The sequence below is a fragment of the Mixophyes fleayi genome, chromosome 7, assembly GCF_038048845.1.
Source record: "Mixophyes fleayi isolate aMixFle1 chromosome 7, aMixFle1.hap1, whole genome shotgun sequence".
Classification (NCBI taxonomy): domain Eukaryota; kingdom Metazoa; phylum Chordata; class Amphibia; order Anura; family Limnodynastidae; genus Mixophyes; species Mixophyes fleayi.
This window is the reverse complement of record NC_134408.1, coordinates 85685262-85710153: the sequence shown is the minus strand read 5'-3', so window position 1 is coordinate 85710153 and position 24892 is coordinate 85685262. Positions and strand designations below refer to the sequence as shown.

Sequence of the window (24892 nt, the reverse complement as noted above, 5' to 3'; positions counted from 1 at the left end):
CAGGAGGACTAACCTGTTGGTCTGACACAGGTATGATGCCACATCCTCCTTTTTATTTTGAATTCCCCGCCTCAGGGTCACATGAGAGATCCAACGTGACCTCCCCTCCGCAAACCCAGAAGTGCGGCTGCCGGCGCTGGAGCGAGGACAGGTAAGCGTTCTTACACATATATTGCACTATGCATACACAGTTTAGAATGGAAAGTACATTTATACACTCAAATGTTTCAATGTACATAAAAACATTAACAGTACAAATGTGAAACATGATTTATGATTTAACATTTTTGTAAAACATTTTCTATGGAATTCAAGTGATAAGGATTAGTTTATAGTAGAGATGCTCAGGCTCGGTTTCCCAAGAACCGAACATACCCAAACTTAGCAGATCCGAGTACCGAGCCGACTTTCGCGCGCCCTCAGAATTGAAAATGAGGCAAAACGTCATCGTCATGTCGTCGGATCTCGGCTCTCGCGATTTTTGGATTACCGCCCTCCACGGCGATCCAGCGCCATTTCAAGAGGGACACAGAAGGGGTAGCACAGTTCTTGGTAGTCTGTAGAGCATTTGGGCAGTGTCATAGGTAGAATTGAAGGAGGGTGTAGCAGTGTTCTTCAAAGTCTATAGTGACATTCAGGAAAGCTTCATTGCTCCATTGCTAATTGTCATTGCTGAAATAGAATTAATAGGTCTTCTAAATCTGCAGTCCCATAATGTACAGTGTTATAAAGGTAACACACAAAGAGGAGAGCTCCATTGTTAATTGTCATTGCTGAAATACAAATACTAGGGCTGGCAGGCTTGGTGTAAATCTGCAGTCACATTGTACTGTGTTATATAGGTTACACACAATGAGGAGAGCTCCATTGCTCCATTGTTAATTGTCATTGCTGAAATAGAAATTAGAAATACAAGGGCTGGCAGGCTTGGTCTTCTGAATTTGCAGTCAAATTGTACGGTGTTATATAGGTTACACACAAAGACGAGAGCTCAATTGCTCCATTGTTAATTGTCATTGCTGAAATACAAATACTAGAGCTGGCAGGCTTGGTGTAAATCTGCAGTCACATTGTACTGTGTTATATAGGTTACACACAAAGAGGAGAGCTCCATTGCTCCATTGCTCCATTGTTAATTGTCATTGCTGAAATAGAAATACAAGGGCTGGCAGGCTTGGTCTTCTGAATTTGCAGTCAAATTGTACGGTGTTATATAGGTTACACACAAAGACGAGAGCTCAATTGCTCCATTGCTAATTGTCATTGCTGAAATACAAATAATAGGTCCAGCAGGCTTGGTCTTCTAAATCTGCAGTGTTTGTTTGAAAGTGTATGAATATAATATTGTCATCTGTGAGGTGGTCAAAATTGACTACAAATTAATTGAAATTGGTGTTATTAAGGTTAATAATAATGTAGGGGAAAAAGAAATAGTAAATATGTGATTTTAGCAAAAAAAGAATAGGGATTTTAGAAAGAAAAAAATCGGGATCCAAAACCAAAACATGCAAGGGAGGTTTTGCCAAAACCAAAACCAAAACCAAAACACGGAGTTAATCCAGATCCAAAACCAGAACCAGAACACGGGGGTCAGTGAACATCTCTATTTTATAGGCTATATGGTTACTTGACCATAAGAAAAATAATGCAAACCAATTGATATTAGCAGCACCTGCAGGGTCATTTTTTTACTACATTGGGCCTGTACTGTAAATTGCATGTAGTATCAATGCAAGCCGAACAAAATAGGAAGGAAATGCTCCAAATTATTATTGTCTCCCATCCTCAGAGTATTTAAAAAATTCCAAGCTCAGTCAATGTTAGTTGGCTGGGGGACAGACTGATAGGACTGGAGGACATTCTGACATAACTGAAAGGCATACTGACAGGGTTTGAGACTGTCTGACACAACAGACAGGTACACTGACAGGATTGGAAGACACACTGACAGGATAGACAAACGCACTGAAAGGAATAGCGGGTTGATTTATCAATGGGATTTTTTCTTGCTTCATCCTATACATAAAAGGGATACCACTGGTGATTACACCCACTGGTAGTAAGATCTACTGGCTTTCAGCTCCACTGAGTGTGTGAGCATTTATGCGCCTACCTGTAGACCATGGCATTGAAAATCAATAAGTTAGTCATTATTGCTCTGGGTTACTATCACCATGACAGCTTTAGTAATTTGCAGTAATAAGTAATAATCCTAATTATTGCTGGATTAAAGGGCCTATTGATAAATAGGTATATTCTGCTGCTTTCCTCACTCATATGTCCCCTTTGGCTTATAGGATACTGCAGTAGCTGAACTTTCTAGGTAAATAAATGCAAAATTGTTCTTACACAAAGGCACCTCTCCTTTCCCTTTGCTGTTTTACTTTTTCAGAACATTTATAAATCAATGAAAAAAAGAAACATTTTCAGCACGCAGTATCATCATCATCATCAACATTTGTTTATATAGCACCAGCAGATTCCATAGCACTTTACAATTGGGAACAAACAGTAATAAAGCAATCATGGGTAATACATACATGCAGAGAGGTAAGAGGGCCCTGCTCACAGGCTTACAATCTATGGAAGCAGGGCCGGTGCTAGGGTCCACGGCGCCCTAGGCATTTTTAAAAAAACGGCGCCCTCCCCCCCCCCTGCAAAAATCGCCTCCATCCTCCCTCCTCTCCTTACCTTGTCTCACCACCGCCGCCTCTCTGCTCCATCTCCTCCACTCACAGACACTAGTAAGTGGATGGGAGGAGACGGAGCAGAGAGGCGGCGGTGGTGACAAAATAGCCTCTTACCCCCTCCCCGTGCATCTGAATGCTGTGCGGCAGCTGTGACAGGTATGGTCAACGATCGCCGCACAGTTTTAAAGTCATTTACTATTCTGTGGCGCCCTCCAGGCGCCCTCCAGAGCCCGGCGCCCTAGGCAAGTGCCTAACCTTGCCTAATGGGAGCGCCGGGCCTGTATGGAAGCAATAACCATTGTACACGAAGGGGAAGATGAGGTTTCTGGTCAAAAGACACCCCTCTAAGTTTGCACATGCGCAATTACAGGATGAAACAAGAGACTGTTGGGAACACATTAATACATTTTTATTATGTACTATATAAAAGCCTAGTGGCGTGTGTCTGTGTGTGAAGAAAAAAACTAAGCTGCAGCGCCACCTGCTGGGCGGAGTTATACACTGACCTACTAAATTCTTAGTGTGTGTGGGGAAAAAAACTCAGAAAGGGCTGAAATTTGGTATACTAAGATGTTTTTAATTTGTTAATTTAATTTGTTAATTATTAAAAGTGTTTATAAAGATTTAAAAAAAATATATATATATTTCTTGAAGGAGAAGTGACAGTTGGGAGTGGTTGGTGGTTGCCGGGGGGGACAGTGGGGAGTGGTTGGTGGTTGCCGGGGGTGACAGAGCGAGAGGAGTTTGATACTCAGGATCGCTGAGAGAGATCCATGTGTCTGGATAGACATCTGGATAGATGTGGCGATAAAGATGAAGGATGAGGTGATGGAGAAAAATGATGAGGTGGGGACATGTGGACAAAACCACATTAAAAAAGGGCGCTTGCATCAGGAAGTAACGCTCTTCCCCTGAGGAGGCCTGGGCTATGGCCCAAATGCATGACAAGAACCTTTTTAACACCTTAAGTAGCTTAATTTGACTAGAATGCATGAGTATCATGCACGGGTTAACTTGTATTATTATAATTCCTTTTCCCTGAAAGTGAACACATTACCCAAAATCGATTTCTGTAATATATCCTCTTGTAATTTTAGCTGGCTTCTATATATACTGAATATAATCACAGTTTTTTATGTTTGAAAATATGACTTTCAATAAAAATGTTTTTGCCTTATGTATATTTTTCTTGGAAATACAAAAATTACTATCAAGTTTGAGTTAGTTCATTTCTGTTTGTTTGCAGGAAGTTCTGCACATTTGCCAGTTACACAGGATATCATTTTGTGCTGATGATAAAGCTGACAAAAGGATTTTTACATTCATATGCAAGGATTCAGAGTCAAATAAGCACTTATGTTATGTGTTCGATAGCGAGAAATGTGTAAGTATGCCAGATGTTTTAGGGTGTTTTTTTGTCCTACATGAAAAGGGTTTGGCTTGGCTAGAAACTGCTATAACAGCTTGGGATCGCGTAAAATTTGCAGATGTTTATCTTTATTAATGGCTCCAAGTTGTCATGCGAAAATAGATCAAGATGTTTAATTTGCAGTTGTTCCCATGCTAAGCTTTATACATCTTGGGAAAAAAAAGTTTTTCGGCCCTTTGTTTAACAATTTAACTATGTGTGTCAGAGTAGCAACCAAGTTAAACAGAATACTTCTTACAAATACAGCTTAACTGTAATTCTGCTAAAAAAAATATTGATTAAATGCACATAATGGGCTGATTCATTAAGTTATGTAAGTGCCAATACATGCAGTATTTTGAGTAAAGTTGCTCTGCGCATACCCAGAAACGGACCATACACTAGTGAGTGCATCAACATCCAAATCATCTACGAACGCAAGGAACCCTTGTGATAGCCTACGATTTCAGGGGCGAAACAGGGAAGGGAATGGGTGTAGGTATGTAGTCAATATACAGTAATGATGGGCCAAGCTTGTGTGCTTGCTGCAGTGTTCATTTCAAGCTTTGGGCATCTCAAAGGTATGGGTTTTGCTGTCGTATCACTTGTACCAGCTACAGGTCACGGGTAAGTGCCGATACTAGTTATGACGGTCACGTATTCATACTAAAGCTTGTGTTTGCAATCAGGAGCAACTGTAAACATGCATTGTATTGGACGTATCCTGCATAATTTAAGCTGACAATAGATGACATGGATTATGCCCTGAACTATTTTATTTGTAAACAGCACTATAGGAGATTGTCAGATGATTGGACTGAGCCACTTTTTGTTCAGTCCACTTGATTTGAACAATCTCACTCATGACTGTGTATATAAAATTCTCTTATTTTTCTTAGATTTCAGCTATAATGTCTGGAGAAACATCTGTAGCCAGAGACTACAGAGAGAGTATTTATGCAGGAGACCCCATTGTTCTAATGTCATTATTCTGTGTAGTCATTAAACTGTTTAGCATCAAAATCCCCAACACTTCTACAAAGTTTCAAATTTAAAGAATCACATTGAGGAAGATTATTTACATTTCCAAATTGTTACTAAGATGATCTATACATATTTGTATTCTTATTCCTGCTCTGTGGTTGAAGAACACCATGTAAATGTAACATATGTTCTGCAACATAGATTAAATGTCATGTGTTAAATGTTTTGCAGAAAGGGGTAATATTACAAAGGACAATAGTATTGGCTGCCTGTACTATATAGTAGGCAGTAGGGAAGTGAACAGGATGTTAGATATTAATTTCAAACTGATAAATATCAGATTAAAGGGGGAATTAATTTCCTCCCAGATTAGCGCCACATTAACTCGATTACCGTTATTACGGTAAATTCAATCTGGCCTTCTGCTCCAGGCTCAGGGAGCTGCGGGCAAAAAGTCGGCACTGAAATTACCGTAATAACGATATTTAAGTGCATTATTACTGTAATAACAGTAATAGTGCACAGGCAGCGTTACTTTTTACAGTAACATGGCCAATTGAATTCCCCCCCTAAATGTCTAGGTCACAAATTGATAGACTGTGAACAAATTCAATATATAACCACTTAGTGACTGTGGGGAAAGATTACCCTTTGTGACCAGCCCAATTTTTTATGTTTAGGAGAAGTATTATTTGCACTGGGAATATTATTTCTACTTTTTTAGTCTATTTAAGCTAATGCTATATTTTTTTCAGGAAAGATAGACCTTTTATTTGGTATTGGAATAAATCTATTTTTGTTTAATGGGCTTTATATTGGAAAAATTGTCTGTTACCGCAAACTCGAAATATAAGTGCTTAGGTCTCCTGAGTATAGTGATACCAAAAAATGGTGATCTGGACAAGGCCTGACAAAGCTATAGACCCCTGAGTTAAAGGTAGACATTTTTGTTTTAGATATTTTTTTTTTGTAACGAAGGTATAATGCAATGGATTAGGTATGAAAAGTTGACAGTCAAAATGTCAACAGTCACAATCTCTACAACAAAAGGTTGACACTCATAATGTCGACACAGTTAAAAGGTTGATAGTCAGAATGTCTATATGTTTAATAGGTACACAGTAAAAATATTGACATGTAAAATGCCTACAGGATGTGAAGTCGATAGTTAAAATGTCGACATATAGCACTAGATTTAAAACGGTAATGCAGGAAAATACAATGGACTTCAATGTAAAAAATAAATGCCCCCCTCCCACAAACAGCTTAACCAGTACTAGTGCTGCCAGCCTAGGCTGGTACTAACAAGATTGGGGGAACAAAAAAGTGTGAGGTGCCTCCCCGATTTTACCCTTACCAGCACTAGGCTTTGCCAGCTTAGGCCGGTGGCACAATAGCAGGGAAACCCGCATCATGGGGTTTCCCTGTCATAATGCCAAACCAGCCCCACACTGGATGACCTAGGGATATCGGATCAGCAAAAAAAAAAAAAAAGTGCCCTCCCATCCCCCTAGGTGTACTTTACTCAGTCCCGTGCTGATAGCACTAGGGCTCTCTCCACTCCCCTGGGTGGTGGGTGTGATGCAATAATAATTTTACTATGCATCAAAGCATTTTGTCCCTGGTGCATTACAGGACCCAGCGTGCCAAAGCTGCCATTAAGGCATGTGGGTGTCATGAATCATCCTATGAGTTGAGTTATCAGAACTTGTTGTTGATGAGAACTACACCTATAGCAACCCGCTTTCCTATAGACCCGGATATGTTCGCCGGTATTCGGTTGTCCCCAGGACTTTTTCTCGAGTACAGGTATTCCTCACTTAACGACCGACCTATTTAGCGACCATTCGGACTTACGACCCGTTGTTACGTCCGGCTCCGCCGCTCAGCAATAGGGGAAATTAATGACCTGTGCCCTTGCGACGGGAAGTAACCACGCCCTTAGTACCCGCATAGTTTCTTTCTGAGCTGAAGACAAGACAAGACGCACCTGATACCCTTGCAGTCTCCATTGTGCGGTAAGTTAGCTCTACAGTACTTGAAACTTGTACAGTATTTTCATCATTCAACTAAGCTGCTGAAACTATTTTAAAATGAAAAGAATTTTTATTATTTTAGTAACCAGATACATAGGACACTATTTATACGAGTGCCCGACATCCCCATTATGTAGGTCCCCCAAACAAGACTTGCAATAATTTGCCATACATGTCCTCGCTATTAAAGCATGTGTATGTGCATGTGTAAGTTAGCTCTCATTCACACTCAATTAGTACATACAACATACAGCTGTACATACAGTATTTGGTTTCTAAATTTGAACCCTTGTGTGCACCCATAGATAAAAAATGTCCAAAAAAAGAAAGGCTATTGACCTTGAGATGAAAATGAAGATTATTAAAGACTACGAAGCTGGTAAAAAAGTGAAAGTGATAGCAGAAGATTTGGAGCTGGCACATTCGACCATTTCAACAATTCTGAAGGACAAAGATAGAGTGAAAGAGGCAGTGAAAGCCTCAACGGGATTTAAAGCCATCATAACAAGGCAGCGGAAAGGCCTCATTCATGAAATGGAGAAGTTACTGGCAATCTGGTTTGACGACCAGCTACAAAAAAGAATGCCGATGAGCCTTTTCATAATTCAAGCTAAGGCACGCAGTATCTTTAATACTTTGAAGGAGCGTGAAGGAGAGGAGGAATCAATAGAAACATTTATGGCAAGCCATGGATGGTTTCAACGGTTTTGTCGAAGATTCAATTTGCATAATCGTAGTACCTGTGGTGAGGCAGCAAGCGCTGACTTTGAAGCAGCTAAAAAATTTGTTCACGAATTTGATGAAATCATTGAGAAAGGTGGCTACTGTATGGAACAGATATTTAATGTGGATGAGACCGGACTTTTTTGGAAAAAAATGCCGGAAAGGTCTTACATTCACAAGGAAGCAAAGACAATGCCCGGTTTCAAGGCTTTTAAAGATAGGATCACCCTGTTGTTGGGAGGAAATATCGCCGGGTTCAAGTTAAAGCCTTTCCTCATCTATCGCTCAGAGAACCCACGTGCATTTAAGCAGATTAATAAGCACACATTGCCCGTTTACTACCGTTCAAATAAGAAGGCATGGATGACACAAGCTTTGTTTGAGGATTGGTTCCTCAACTGCTTCATACCCCAAGTCAAGCAATATTGTCAGGGGAAGGGAGTTGTCTTTAAAATTATGCTCCTCCTTGATAATGCCCCAGGCCATCCACAACATCTTGATGATCTACACCCGGATGTAAAGGTGGTGTATCTGCCTAAAAACACAACTGCCATTCTTCAGCCAATGGATCAGGGGGCTATAGCCACGTTCAAAGCGCACTATTTGCGCACAACTTTTTCCAAAGCTGTAGCAGAAACTGAAAGTAATGAGGTAACCCTTCGAGATTTTTGGAAGTCGTACAATATTTATCACTGCATACAGAATGTTGATTCATCTTGGAAGGAAGTGTCAGAAAAATGTATGCAAGGCATATGGAAAAAATGCCTAAAAAGATTTGCAAATAATTTTGAAGTATTTGATGTAGACACACAGGTCGATGTCATAAATCAAACATCTGTGCAACTAGCTAGCAATCTTAATTTAGAGGTTGAAGTAGAAGATATTGAAGAACTAGTGGAATATGTTGAGGGAGAGCTGAGCAACGAAGACTTAATGGAGTTGGAAGCTCAGCAACACTTGGAAAATGATGACGAAGAGGAAACAATGGAAGAAGTACAAAAGAAGTTCACTTTAAAAAAGTTAGCTGGTGTGTATTCAAAAGTGAATGCGGCTATGTTACAACTAGAGGCTATGGACCCAAATGTGGAACGGTTCATGAAAGTGGAGCGGAAAATAAATAATGTTTTACTATGCTATCGTGAAATTTATGAAGAAAAGAAAAAAATTACTAAACAAACAACACTAAAAGAATACTTCCCGAAACCTACACCTAGGACCTCCACTCATACATCTACAGGTCCTTAGATATCCTTGCTGTGATCTCCCTGGGCCCTCTTTGTTATACAGTACTGTACTGTAATTGTTGCTGTTTGTACAGCTTTACTGTACCAATGTTTCTTTTATGTTATGCAGTTATGCAAAGTAAAGCTAACTTCAAAATACAATTTTCTTTTGTCAATTTCTTTATTCAGAATCAATATAAATGATTACAATACATGTAGGTGTATATTACAGTACTGTACTCACTTAGCGACCAATTCGCTTAACGACCTAGTCGTTGGAACGGAACTCGGTCGTTAAGTGAGGAATACCTGTAGTGATAACTCAACTCTGGTAGGTAGGCACCACATAGGACTTAACAGTGAAATGCTGGGCAGAGATACTCCTGGACCAGATTAAGCAGGAACACTGAGTAGTAACAGGATGCAGTACCAACCTCCATCAGTATTAAAGACTGGCAGTGTGGAGTAGAGGATGGTTTAGTACCAGCTGTGGCTTGAGTGAGATGGAGCTAGAGAGCAGCACAGTGTCAGGGAAAATGCCGGAGCAAGATGGAGCAGTAAATCTGTACTGTGAAACACTGCAGACACAGGTGAGCCCGATGGAGCAGATAGCTGGCACCACGATCGTGCGGATGGGAAGAGATCTCTCAGATGAAAAGGCAGAGTCCGAATCCAAGTAGAAGTCAGGGCCATGAGCAAACAAGCAAGGTCAGTATTCTGGCAGTGGTCAAGGTCACGAGCAAACAGGCAAGGTCAGTATCCAGGCATAGGTCACAACGGGTATCAATCAGGAAACTGGCAGACAAATCACAGAACCAGGAGCACAAAGAAGGAAGCGTGTGAACGCTATAACTGGCAAAGGCAGAGTGAAGCTGACAGGTATTTAAACCAGTAATAGCCAATCAGGGCAGGTGTCAGATAGAGCTGCAGGTGAGAGGAGTTCAGGTGATCACACTCAGGCTGAAAACAACACTGCAGCAGCCAAAAAGAGAACAGTTACCTGCTGTTCCTAACATTACCCCCCCTTGATAAGGAGTTAAGGAACCCCTTAATCTAGGCTTATCTGGAAACTGCTGATGAAAAGCTCTTCTTAAGTCATTGACATGCAAGTGCCTGGCAGGAATCCAGGATCTTTCTTCAGGGCCATACCCCTTCCAGTGAACCAAGTAGTGGAGTTGGCGTTGTACTCATTTGGAATCAAGAATCCCATAGATTGTAAGCTTGTGAGCAGGGTTCTCTTACTTCTCTGTCTGTATGTATTACCCAGTATTGTTTTATTAATGTTTGTTCCCAATTGTAAAGTGCTACGGAATTTGCTGGCACTATATAAATAAATGATAATGATGATGATGAAGAATCTTTTCAATCACATATTCTGTGTGACCATCCACTATCACTGGGGCAGGTTTGCTTGACCTCCGGGAAGTAAGAGCTGGCATCCATAAGGATGCATGTAACATACGGGGTATCCTCAAAGAGATGGGCAGTTCCATCTTAAATATTGTTCCAAAGACTGGTTTACCCTTTCCGTCTGTCCATTAGTTTGCGAGTGATAGGCTGATGAAAAACTTAGTTGAATGTCAAGCAAGGCACAAAATGATTTCCAGAACTGGGTCACAAATTGAGTTCCTCTATCTGATACAATATTAGTGGGTATTCCATGTAATCTGAATACATTTTTAATGAACACAAGGGCCAATGACTTAGCAGATGGTAGCTTTGGTAAAGAAACAAAATGAGCTATCTTTTCTAAAGCGATCAACTATCACCCAAATGCAATTACAAGCTTTAGACAAAGGCAAATCTGTGATAAAATCCATGGAAATGTGGGTCCATGGAACACTAGGCACGGTTAAAGGCATCATCTGTCCCATGGGTAAATCTCTGGGTGTTTTCACCCTGGAACAAATTTCGCAGGACTGTACAAAGTCTCTTAACGTCTTTCTTCATAGAAGGCCACAAAACAGAACGATATTCTTCGTGAAACCTGAATGTCCAGATATTTTGCTGTCATAGACATCAGACAAGACAGACTGTCTCAGACCAGCTGGCACAAACAGCAAATTGGGAGGCATGGAAGCTGGTGCCTGATCCTGAACTGCCTATAACTGGGTTGCCAAATCCTGAGTTAGCCCTGAAACAATGGTTTGAGAAGGTATGATAGATGTTTTATAAAGGGGATCCTCATGTTTCTGTAGAAAACTTCTGGATAAGGCATCAGCCTTCAAATTCTTAGAACCAGGGCAATATGTGATCACAAAACTAAATCGAGGGAAGAAATGAGCCCAGAGTGCCTGATACAGGGGATGGTGTAGTACCAGCTGTGGCCTGAGTGAGATGGAGCTAGAGAGCAGCACAGTGTCAGGGAAAATGCCGGAGCAAGATGGAGCAATAAAACTGTACTGTGAAACACTGCAGACAGAGGGGAGACTGATGGAGCAGGTAGCTGGCACCACGATCGTGCGGATGGGAAGAGATCTCTCAGATGAAAAGTCCGAATTCAAGTAGAAGTCAGGGCCACGCGCAAACAAGCAAGGTTAGTAATCAGGCAGAGGTCAAGGTCACAAGCAAACAGGCAAGGTCAGTATCCAGGCAAAGGTCACAACAGGTATCAATAAGGTAACTGGCAGATAAATCACAGAACCAGGAGCACGGAGAATCAAGCGTGTGAACGCTATAGTTGGCAAAGGCAGACTGAAGCTGACAGGTATTTAAACCAGTAGTAGCCAATCAAGGCAGGTGTCAGATAGAGCTGCAGGTGAGAGGAGTTCAGGTGATCACACTCAGGCTGAAAATGACAGTGCAGCATCCAAAAAGAGAACAGCAGTTACCTGCTGTTCCTAACAGTGGGGCATTCTGGCGCTTGTATTACTACACACACCAGCATACCCATGGCAGCCAGGGCATTGCGGGCTGTCAGTGAACCACATGTGCTATAATGCCCTGGCAGCCAGCGGCCGCTGGGACCTATAATGCACCAAGCCCGCACCAAGAAAAAAATTAAACAAAACACAGAAACCAATGTAAATATTATTTTAATTGAAATAAAAACATCTCATACACATCTCTCATTTAACCTCTTTATTCTCACCTATATCCAGGGTATTAATATGTAATACAGCGATGGATCCTTAGCAAAATTAAAAAACCTGATTGATGGCGCAACACTAGCTGAGAAGAGTTCTCAGCGCATAATGATTTTTACAGCTTTAGGCATGTTTATAACACATGGCTTACACACAAGCACTGAGTTCAAGCCATGGGAAATCCCCTTGTTATAAATATGAGTAATTCTGTAAGAGCTCATTTTGCGCCATGGAGCTCTTTATAGCAAAGCCTTCTACTACAATCGTGAGAATCCCATGATTTTGGTCCCATCGATTTTGCTAGTACCAGACTAGGCTAGCAGTTTAAGCTGTTTGGGGGAGCACAATGTTCTTTTTTCCTGCATTACCATTTTAAATCTAGTGCTATGACAATATTTTGATTGTCGACTTTATAACCTGCAGACATTTTACATGTCGACCTTTTAACTGTGTCGAACTTATGAACATGTAGACATTCTGTCTTTCGGCCTTTTAACTGTGAAGACATTGTAACTGTCGACATTTTAACTGTTGACATTGCAACTGCTTGCGCAAAGAGTGGGAGTAATGAATGTGGATAAATGGTTTCTATGGAAACAAAATAACACCCAAACAAAAAAAAGTCACTCATCAGGGTTACTGACCTTATGAAAATTGAATTCTGACTGTGACAGCACAAGGTAGGCAGTCTATAATATATCTTGGCTTTCCTAGGCAATATAAAGATCTATAAAAAGGAAATATGCCCACATTCGGTCTCATCTGCATCTTTAAGGAGACCAGCTGCATGGCAATATAAATGCTATATATTAATACCAAAAGAACGTTTATTGTGAGTGTCTGTTCTTATCAGCGCTAATTCGAATATATCTAGCACAATAGAAATATGAGGTATTCGTTTTTTATTTTTACCAAACATTTAAGTTTGCAAGCATGTGCACTCACTTCACTACTTAAGAGGATAAAATGTAACAAGAAGGTTGAGTTTCAACATTTTAGAGACTGAGCAGACAGCAGACAGGACAACATTACGCATTAAATGTAATCAATTAAAAGAAAATATGGCAGCGCTAGTGAATGTGTATATATAAAAAAATGTTGTTTTCATAAAAACAAATCTCTAAAAGTAAAAATTAATTGCATCATATAGCAGTAAAACACTGTAATAAAATGTCATCACAAATCCACTTCCAAAAGTGAGTTACTTACATCAAGAGAGCAAATGGAAAATCTTAAATTAAGCTAATAATTGATTCAAATGGTTTGGTATATCCAGGTTACCTCAGAATGGAATAATGTTATGTTAAAGTTGCATTATGTTAAAGTTGCTTCAACAAATCATATGTATCAATATATAAGCATAAACAGATATTAGGAGAAAGTGGGGAGAAAAATCTTGGTGAGAATGAATTATGGAACCAAGCACAGTTCCTTCAGATCACTTAGCTTTGATGAAAGTATTTTTGTTATCCAAAAGGAAAGATCTCACCACTCATCAGCAAATACTAGCTCAGACTGAAAAAGACTCCCCATAGTTCAGCGTTACTGCAAAGTCGATTTGTAGTGACATTTTATTAGTGTTTTAGTACTATATGGTGTAAAGATCTCAGCCATTTGTTTGCATTACATGAAATTTTTAAATGGGTAAACAACAGATGTTTATTTTTAATTTGTATTTTGCATTTGTGTTTGCATTTAGTGACATGTTAGATTTAAAATTTGATTTTCATATTTATTAATAACTGTCAAGATTCTACACTATTTGGGGCATAAAAAAGTTTAGCTGCTGTAATTTAAGATCTTCCCTCTCTTTCTTCCCATATGACAAGCTGATAACTGTTATATTATAGTTAAGATATTTGCAATAAAATGCTTAATAGTTGATACTCTTATCTTACATAACCTCTCTTACCCTCTTAACATATACCTAGAATAATTGACACTAAACTTAATTGTGGCAAAAACATGGAATTTTCACCACTTTGAGATGAAAGGAGCGCAACCACAAGCCGACACACAAGGGTGGTATTTACACCGAGACTATAGCCGACACTTCGAAGGGGAATGGGTTCAGAATGCCCACCACATTAATGTGCGCCCACCAGTCATTGGCCACCAACTGCACTGTGTTTTCCGGCAACAAAAGCCTGCCAGGACCTCCAATAATAGGAAACCCATACTAGGCCATGCACAAAAATAGAACATCGCAAATCCAGCACAGGTGCCGAAGAATCCATCCAGACCAGGGAGAGTGGGTGAGCAATATCCTCGATCGAAGAGGCTGATTCATACTTTACCTATAACTTTTATTAATTAGTCTTGCCCTCCCCCAGTGACACACTAATGGGCGTACCCCCATACCCTGCTAGAAATGTCACCCTATAGAGAAATGATCTTTACTTAAGGAACACAACCTCAGCTTTTAATTCCCCTTGTGCTTAGTTCAGCCCTCAGTTTTCTTTATCTAAAGACATTTTGAAATGAAGCTAATGATTTGTACCAGGACAACTAAGAAAATATGACAATTGGATGCATCCTTAAAAGGTTCTTAACTTGCTATTTAAAGAAAAAACATCTTCTATATAGGATGCTGCTTAAATTAATATTACCATTTGGACTGCAGCAGGGATGAAGATTCTCATGTGATTCTTAAAGAGGAGTAAATAGGGGTGTGTGGCTTGGCCTTGTAGGGAGTTGTAATCTTAAAGTCAAATTCTTTTTCCCATACCTGCTGCTACTTGTACCCAACTACTAGTATTTGGCTCTAAACATTCACTGCACCTCCCGGCAGTACTTTGGTCCAGCTACTGTACCTCTCTGTGGTTCTGGGATAAAATCAGTTCACCCCTGCAGAAAATGCAAGAAAACACTGTCGGACACAATCATCAGTTTCATCTGCATCATAACGATTTGATGTCAGCACTGAGTTACCCCAAAACTGTTCTAGGGAACATAATAGGAGGATATCGCTCAAGAAGAGACTTGTTCCAAGGAGGCCTAACCTTTTTTGCTAATGCGGCACCATAAGTTAACTTACCTTTATGCTGAAGAGCTTGCCATCTGTTCAACACCTCTGCCAGTGACTAGACGTGGACCCTGCCTACTCTCTGCTCTGTAGTAGGGGAGAGGAACCTTTTTTTTGCTTGCACCCTGGTGCTGGGGATCCATGGATGAGGAGAGAAACCTTGCAGGCTCCATTTGTTACTTCGCAGTTACTTGGAGCCTCGCTGTTGCCATTTTGGAGTGGGGCTCCCTGGACCTGGACATTAATCTCCAACTAGAACACAGGCTGGAGACATTGAGTGCAAATTAGCTATCTTCATCCTTGTAGTAGTTGAGCCTAAGCAATAGGATGGTAGGAAAACTCCTCTTGTAACCCAGTCATGGTCTGGCAGGTATTCAGAGAAACATAGTCACCACAAAGTAGTGGCTGGCCTGTGGTATAGGGTACCTTTGTCGTCATGGGGAAATCCAAGCATACAGCAGCCCCTGTGATCAAACTGAAATGCTACATGTGCTAATTCAATTCCAATAATACTAATCAGCACCCCACCTCCCCATTTAATGGTAGACCTAGACCATCAAGCCCAGGAGAGCCCATCCCTCCAACAAGCAAGCAATTACATCCTCTGAAAAGAGGTTCAATGACAAGATTGTGGAGGCAGAGAGCAACCTCTTGCTAGACAGATATGATCTTCAAAAGATGTGTGAGAGGGTTGGAGAGGAAGAACAAATGATATCCACTTTGGAGGAAATACTGCCACTCTCAAAGGTGAAATCTTCAACCGGGTTGCACAAATCAATCAATGTAAACAGAAATTGTTAAATATGGAGGACAGAGTGAGATGCAATGATCACAAATTGTTGGGCTTCTAGAAAGGGCAGAATAATTCCTTGAAAATAGCCTTATCCAGTAATATGGTTAAAAGAGCTCATCTCTTCCCACCACAGGCACTTCAACCAGATGCCCCATCTTGTACCCTCATTGCCAAAAAAACCTACATTTTAATTATTGAGACACCATCCTTAAACTAGCAAGGCAACATGGCTCTCTAAAATTCAAGAGTTATACAATATCATTTCTCTGAATTTGTATTGGAGATCAAGGAAAATAGATGCAATTTACACATGTCAAAAGAAAGCTATGTGATCTTCAACTCCCTTATTCCATGTTGTTTTTGGCTGGACTCCAGGTGGTTACAGGCCCACTTTTCTCTCCACAGAAGACAGTAGACTGGTTGGAAATGAGACCATCAGCTAGAGCTCAGGATGTTTAACAAACCCTTATAACAATAAGTAAATCTGTTAGATAGTTAAAATCACATGCTCCAGATTCTGTGCTGTCTCACTGTGCTCCAAACTACTGACCAGTGGCAGATCCAGGGGATGGGGGCGATCAGGGCAATCGCCCCCCCCTAGCAGGGGCTTGCTGCCGGCGGCTGCACACTGTGCAGGTCCGTTCAGCAGTGACAGTGTGCTGCCCGGCTGCTCTGATTGTGTTTTAAACACAATCAGAGCAGCGGGGCAGCGCACTGTCACTGCCGAGCAGACCTGCAGCCTTAGAAATTAGAAAGGGGGCGGGGCCTAAATCGCCCCCCCTAAAATTGCCCGGGGTATAGCAAAAGTCGGGATCCGCCCCTGCTACTGGCGCATAGTACCCTAAAAAATATATTAGTAGCAGTATTGTGGAAGCAATACACATGAGAGTCCCTACTAGAATTGTTAGTATTGGTTAGCACCCACCCCAGAACTTTCCTTATTGTTCAGGTCTAGATTAGTTTGCTAATTTAAACTGTTTGTAATTTCGCTTGATTTAAGGGAAACAAGTATACCCCAGTTAGTGAAAGATATGAAGGGCATATGGGGTGGGTTAAAATATGCTTTGTGTTTCCTTCATGTGTGACAGACAGAACACTGGACCCAGAAACATTTTTCTTGCTTTCAAAATCTAAAGTATTTTATCCTGCAATCAATTGTATGAGGGGCAGTGTCAGTGACATCTGAACTATTTAGAGGACACAAAATAGGGTGCTGTTTGACTATGAGCAGCACACCCCCCAAAAAACAATACACATATATTTCTTGCTTTTAAAATCCTAAGTGCTCCAAGCAATTGCAATTGTGTGAGGGGCAGTAACAGGGTGTTCTTTGACTCTGAGCAGCACAGACCACCCTCCCCTACCACCAACCAAAAAAATATATTTATTGCTTTCAGAATCCCAAGTGTTTCAAGCTGGAAAGGACAGTATCACTGACATATTTAGTAGACGGTCAAAAAACATGGTATTCTTTGATTCTAAGCAGCACACCCTCATTGCAAAAGAGATAACCCAACGTAGACATGCATATTCCTTAACTTCCCATGCACCACCTTCTTGCTCAGAGTGTAGGTCAGTCACCTCTAAAACAGCCAGATTAGTGCCTGAAAAAAAACTTGAGGCTGAAGAACAACTTGTACACTCACAGAATCCTGAGGAGTGTATGGGTATCTCTGAAGATACTGGTTTTATCTTACCCAATTATACCTACTTCACGCTGGCTGACCAGCCAAAGGGGCCTTACTATACCAGGGAAGCATACTTAATATCTTCTAGGGTTCTTATAGTCACTCAGGCAAATACAATTACAAAAGAACAACAGTGTATTTATTGCAAGAAAAACAATTACTAGAATACGATATACAAATATAAACTAAATGCCAGGCAGGTATACCACATTATCTGTAACCTACCCACTAGCTTAAGGAGTTACAGTCATCTGGATATCCTAGCAGGATGTTTAGGCCAAAAGAGTAGGGTGCAATCTACCCCCAAAGAGAAAAGGGACTTGAGGCATTTCCATATCACGTACCGTCTTGAAAAGCTGCTGTTTGGGCAATTTCTCCTTAAGGGTAGGGTGTCATACACAGAGTGACCCCAAACTATCTTTGTCCATTTCTCTTAATATTGTACAGTCTATAATGGCTGAATTTTTTGGTATTTTATACAACTGGAGGGGGGCCTAGAGAGACAGAAACCAAACTGGCTTTCTCCATTTAAATTAGTATTGTACAGGCTATAACGGCTGAATTTTTTGGTATTTTATACAACTGGAGGGGGGCCTAGAGAGACAGAAACCAAACTGGCTTTCTCCATTTCAATTAATATTGTACAGTCTATAACGGCTGAATTTTTTGGTATTTTATACAAGTGGAGGGGGGCCTAGAGCGACAGAAACCAAACTGGCTTTCTCCATTTCAATTAATATTGTACAGTCTATAACGGCTGAATTTTTTGGTATTTTATACAACTGGATGGGGGCCTAGAGAGACAGAAACCAAACTGCCTTTGTCCATTTCTTTACATATTTAAGTATAAGTGTAGGGTGTAATATACATCCAAAGACGATGGCTGCATTGCCAATAATCATAGATGGAGAGGAAGACAATCTGGTTTGTGTGTAGAATTAATGAAGGCCTACTATTAATGAAACTGTTTTTTGGATAATTTATTAGCTTTACAATTACATTACTTATCCAAGAAACAGGTGGAGCACCAAATTTGGTTATTTTAGGCCCAAAAACATTGATTTTTAATCAAAATAGCAAAACAAAATCAAATAAAACCAAAACCAAAACCAAAACACGACGGTAATCCAGATCCAAAACCAAAACCAAAACACGGGGGTCAGTGAGTATCTCTAGTTTTATGTTGCTATTGTTACTACACTTGTGAATCTTAGGCTCTCACTTTAATTATACTTGGTCATCTCAACTTGCCTTTATCATAAGTTATTATATATCTATTGTATCACTTGCAGAAACTTGTAGGCATATGTAAATACAGATTGATGATGGTTATTAACGCTAACTAGAAACTTTTACTATTTGAGAATTGAGAAACTTTTATACATACACAAGAATAAATCTTATATCTGCTGTATTATAATGCATTATAATAATTATTATTATTAATATTGGCTAATGTATTAATAATAATAATATGTAATATACATTTGTAAATAACAATAGTGAGTAATTATTAATTTATAATAATAGTAATAATAATATGTATTATAACAACATTTTTATCTAAATCATACCCAATAATATATACATATTTTAGTATCAAAACAAATGTTATAAAAAAAAAATTGTATCTTTTATCCTTGTTGATTGTAATTACTTCTTGTGACAAACTTTAATAAATAAAGTCTTTAAAAGAAAAAAAAAAAAGAAGTCAGAACTCTCCTTCACATTACAATTTGTAAATCAAGGACTTATTTCATCCCTACATCACCTCAAACTATTCTCTTGGCTTAAAACAAAAAACAAAACATGCAAGTTTGCCGTCATCAGACATCATTGGAAAACCTGGAATTCTATATACAGTTGATGCCCACAAAGGTACAGATCTATTTGATTCTGCAGCCAAAGACTGTTTACAACAAATAGCTTCTCGACTCCATACTACAAGAACTTGTTGATATTGTAATACACAACGTTCATTATAGCCAGATGCGAACATTACACCTTTTCCGAATATTCACTATATCTGGGATCTCTCAGTTAATCTACAGATCACCAAACTGCATTCTCGACAAATGATATCTGGAATGGTATATCTGTTACATAGTAAATTACCATATAGAAATAATATACAGATTTTAAGTGTCAATGATTGTTTATTTATAACATGAGATGAATGAATTTTATTTTTCATATTTTACTTTTTATTTTTTATTTATGATTTAATTTTTGTTATCCCTTTATGGTTATGTTTTATATAGGTATTTGCATGTTTAAATATTATTGATATAATGCTATACTGTATATGTAACATTAGACAATCACTTTTATATATAGACAATGAGCGCAGCTTTTTATCAGGCGCCGTCCCCGCTGTTCCTCCACGAAGCAGGGACAGTCACCTGACGGATCTGGCCGGGGTGTCCTGTTGCTAGGCAACAGGAACGCAGCATCCCCGGCCGTCTCCGCACCATTGAGTGCATGCGCTGTCTTGTCCCATTGCTAGGCAATGAGAATCTCTTCTTTCCTGCGGTCAGCGTGTCTGACTGCCTCTGTTCTCCGCCAATCACCCGGCAGCAGCCTCTATTTAAATCCTGCTCTGGCACCATTAGGGTGCCAGAGTATTAAATCTTCTTTTCTCCAGCATTGTTCTATTTCTGCTCGCATATTGGTTTTGACCCGGCTTCCTCTGACTCCTCTCCTGGTTTGTACAATTGCCTCCGTTGTGTCCCCGGCTTGCTGACTATTCTACTGGATTTCTCGTGACCTTTGACCTCGGCCTGTTTGACTTTTCTGTGGATTTCCGTTCTGTACCACCTGCCTCCATTTGATTTGACCTGGACCGTCCCGACCATTCCCTATTACTACTCTGGTAACTGTCTAGGTGGCCCGTGAACTGCTTACCTCTTGCATGAAGCCCAAACCTCCTTATGGGGGCCACTGGTGAACAGCAGAGGTACGTTAGACTCCGCACCTCCTAGTTCAGTAGCGCTAATACCAGTTGGTGGTCTGAGCATCCAGCGGCAATTCAAGCCTGACAGGTTTTTTTTATATGGTTTCAGTCAAGGAGAGAAACCTTGCTGCTCTGGTGTGGTAGAGCTTGGGTTCTCTAACATGTTTGTATTTATTAACATTTAAGTTATGCCAATTGTATACTTGCCTCCAATGTTCCAGGAAGCCAAAGGGCTTGCAGTGGTGATGTCCTTGGATTCTGCCAAGGTCTTTTACTCAGTGAAATAAAACTACTTATGGGAGGTACTGAACCACTTTGGGTGTGAGACAGGTTTATCTGCTGGATTAAAATGCAAATTGTCAGGTAAGGGTAATAGACAGGGATATCCACTGTTATCTGGGCTGTTCACACTGACTATGGAAACATTTGCCTGTTTAATCCATACTTATCTGAATTTTCAATGTCTCCCAATTGGTGATTTCACAGATAGCATAGCCAGGGCCGCCATCAGGGGGGTTCGGGGGGTACTGTTGTACCGGGCCCGGGCTCACCAGGGGGCCCGGTACAACAGCTTAGCACAGACTTACCTGGGGCCCGCCGCTGGTCTCCGCTATTCTGTCTGCAGCCTGGCTGTCACCATGACAACCAGGCACCAGGATCCGATCGCAGGGGTGGAGGATTCATTCCCCCTGCGATCATGTGCTCTGCCTGTGACAGATCACATGATCGCAGGGGGAATGATTCCTCCACCCCTGCGATCGGATCCTGGTGCCTGGCTGTCACGGTGACAGCCAGGCTGAAGACAGAATAGCGGAGACCAGCGGCGGGCCCCAGGTAAGTATGTGTTGCTCATGGGGGGGGGGGCGCTCATGGGGGGGGCCCGGGTGGCACGGGGGCCCGTACTGGGCCTGATTTTTTCTGAAGGCGGCCCTGCACATAGCACTATATGTGGATGACATGCTGATGTTACAGTCGGATGCAAACAGCTCACAAGGTAAAGGTAAATATCCTTGGTTATTTCTTAGACCTTCAGCTCAAATATTGAGAGTGCCACTCCACTCTATTAATAGGATCACAATATCAAAGTGTACACATCAAGCGCATAACATAACAACCCTAGAGATAAGGCCACTATGTAAAACAGATTATACATGCATATATAAAAGTCAGGTTTCAGTTTTTTATATATTTAAGTCCTTATATTAATATTAAAGAGTTTGTATTGATTCTTATTTCAATTCCTTAATCATTCGTCAAAAGGTCTCCAAATGATCATGGATGTATATAAAAAGGAAAGAAAACATATATTGGGCCTGAGTCATTAAGGAGAGCAATGCATAAAAAGGAGTAACTTTGTACCTGGGCAAAACCATGTTGCATTGGAGGGGGAGGTAATTTAAAATGTATGGACAGATTTATAGTTGGGGAAGGACATGCCCTAGATCAACTTTACATTTCAGTGTAAAAACAAAGCTATCAATTATTTGTGTGCTAGATGAAAAAAACAGCCAGTATCTAGTGTATGTGCAAAATAATAAACTAATTTGCACCCCTTGCATTGTAACATAGTTTGTCCCGGAGAACATTTACTCCTTTGTTTGCCTTACTTTCCTTAATGACTCAGGCCCATAGCGTAGTATGTAATGATCATTTGATCTCAGCACATGCAAACTAAAATAAATATATATTTTCTCATGAGGATATCTACCAATAAAATCAAAGGATTCTTAATTATTTCTGCTTAAAGACACCGAGCCTGAGTCATTAAGGAGAGCAAAGCAAAAAAAAGGTGTAACTTTACACCTTGGCAAAATCATGATTGCATTGGAGAGGGAGGTAAATTTAAATTCAGTGTAAAAATAAAGTTATCACATATTTGTTTGCTACATGACAAAAAAGACAGTATTTCATGTGCAAAATAATAAACTAATTTGCACCCCTTGCATTGTAACATGGTTTTGCCTTGCTCTCCTTAATGACTCAGGCCCACCATGTGCAGAACTCTTTTGATTGTGGTTACCAACCACTTTGAATATGCACTTACTTTCGCGCAGCGCGATCTATTTGTTTTATACACTACATATTTAGCTGCCAACCCTTTTCTTCTGGGTAGCTCTCTTTGCAGATTCTTTGCAGAAGTTTCTTGGAGATATCAGCATTCATTAGATGTTATATCCCAGGTTACAGATCCTGACAATCGCCTTTCCACCAGTGAAGTAATTCCTTAAGGTTCAAATAATTGAATGGTGGCTAAGTGGTTAGAACTTCTGCCTCACAGCGCTGGGGTCATGAGTTCAATTCCCGACCATGGCCTTATCTGTGTGGAGTTTGTATGTTCTCCCCGTGTTTGCGTGGGTTTCCTCCGGGTGCTCCAGTTACCTCCCACACTCCAAAAACATACAGTAGGTTAATTGGCTGCTATCAAAATTGACCCTAGTCTCTCTCTGTCTGTCTGCATGTGTGTTAGGGAATTTAGACTGTAAGCTCCAATGGGCAGGGTCTGATGTGAATGAGTTCTCTGCAGTGGCGCTATATAAAAAAATGGTGATGATGATGATGATAATTGTACTGCACATAAACTTCCAAAGTGTTTCAACACACCTCCTGGGGTCTTTCTCAAGGAAAAATTCCCTATGGATCAAGCGATTCAAGCACCTAGGAGACTGGGTAACCAATATGGTCTCAGAAAATATAAAACTAAACACTTGTGGATTAGACTTCCCCGTACTGTAACTGGCAAGATTAGTTTATTTGAAATGATTATACATCCAAAATATTTTTTACAACTTACAAAAACCCCTGTGTACAACCCCAACAGCATATATCAAATCATCAATATATTTATGTTTCATTTGTTTATAGGGTGTCTTGGTCATCCCTAATCTTAATATATATTACCTCCCTGCTCAATTGACATACCTAATTCATGGGTTGTGGGACTCTCTGGAGAGTGTCCTGTGGGCTTCTTTGGAGAGCAGACTAGAGGCTAGATTTACTAAACTGCGGGTTTGAAAAAGTGGAGATGTTGCCTATAGCAACCAATCCGATTCTAGCTGACATTTTGTAAAATGCACTAAATAAATGACAGCTACAATCTGATTGGTTTTTATAGGCAACATCTACACTTTTCCAAACCCGAAGTTTAGTAAATATACCCCTAGGTCCTCTTTGGTCAAGCATACATTTGGTTTACTTGCAGTGGGTCAACTTTATCATAATGGAAATCTAAAATATTTTGAATAGCTAATAGATACCATGTTGTGTCTCCTATATCAGCAGGTACATCTGTTTATGCATCACAGTGTCTAAAATTCTCTGGCTAGCCTTTTTAAAACGAGTAGTTGAAATAATTGTGGGACCGCCATGAATATGTTTTAGCATATGCTTTGTGATTGTCGTGTGATAAACAGAATTTGGATGGAAGTGTAGGATTGCGTCCAAGACACAGTAATTGCAGTGTCCCCTCTAGAACCCAGGGTACACGTCTTTGGTATATACTGGAAAGAGAATCTTAATAAAACCATTTATAACTTCATATTTACAATACTGTCACTGCCAAAGTCATTATAGTGAGAAATTAGCTGTCTGCAAATTCCACTGACCTACATAAGTACAAAAGTCCTTGTAAATTATGCTGTGAACCAAGACAGGCAAGACACTAGTAAGAATGCAGTCCACAAGTATCACAAAATTTGGGGGTAAATGTATAATACTCCGGTTTCTTCAACTTGCGGGAGTTCGGCGAGATGACAGCTAAAATTTAAAGCGGCGCTGTCTTGTAAAGGCGAGTTGAAGAAACCGGAGTATGATACATTTACACCTTGGTCTTTTAAATACAATTAAAGGTGCAGGACGTGTTCCAGGGACCTGGAAATAAATAAATAGACAGAATATGAATACCCCATGGGATGCTTAGCAATGCATACAGCCTACATTGCACAGAGTATAATTAAATACATAAGTCACTAGTGTTAATCTTAACTACAGTTTAATTTGACATAGATTTATGCATAATCTCAATATCCTTAATAACTAAGACTTCATTTATATTTTTGTTTTATTTCTTTTCTTGTGTTTTTGTTTTTTGTTTTTTGTTGCTTTTCTTTTATAAAATACATATTGAAAATCAATAAAAAATATTGGATTTCTAAAATAAAGAAAACAACAGTATTAGTGTCAAATTTATCAATAATACTGTCCAGACAATATTCTCTTTTATGATACATTACAGAAGACGTTCAAAAGACAACACTACGCTATCTCTACACTATCACTACAAGATG

The 24892-nt window shown here is 40.0% G+C and overlaps 1 protein-coding gene across 2 annotated transcripts in view; it reads left to right on the top strand.

Moving 5' to 3' along the window:
- GULP1 (GULP PTB domain containing engulfment adaptor 1) overlaps window positions 1-24892 on the top strand; it is a 918177-nt gene that overhangs the window by 664310 nt on the left and 228975 nt on the right. The window contains exon 9 of one of the 2 annotated variants that reach the window (XM_075180054.1): window positions 3937-4074. The exons of the other annotated variant lie outside the window; for it this stretch is intronic. Coding sequence (XP_075036155.1) covers window positions 3937-4074 — 138 coding nt within the window. The remainder of the gene's footprint in view (window positions 1-3936; window positions 4075-24892) is intronic. 2 annotated transcript variants of the gene reach the window in all.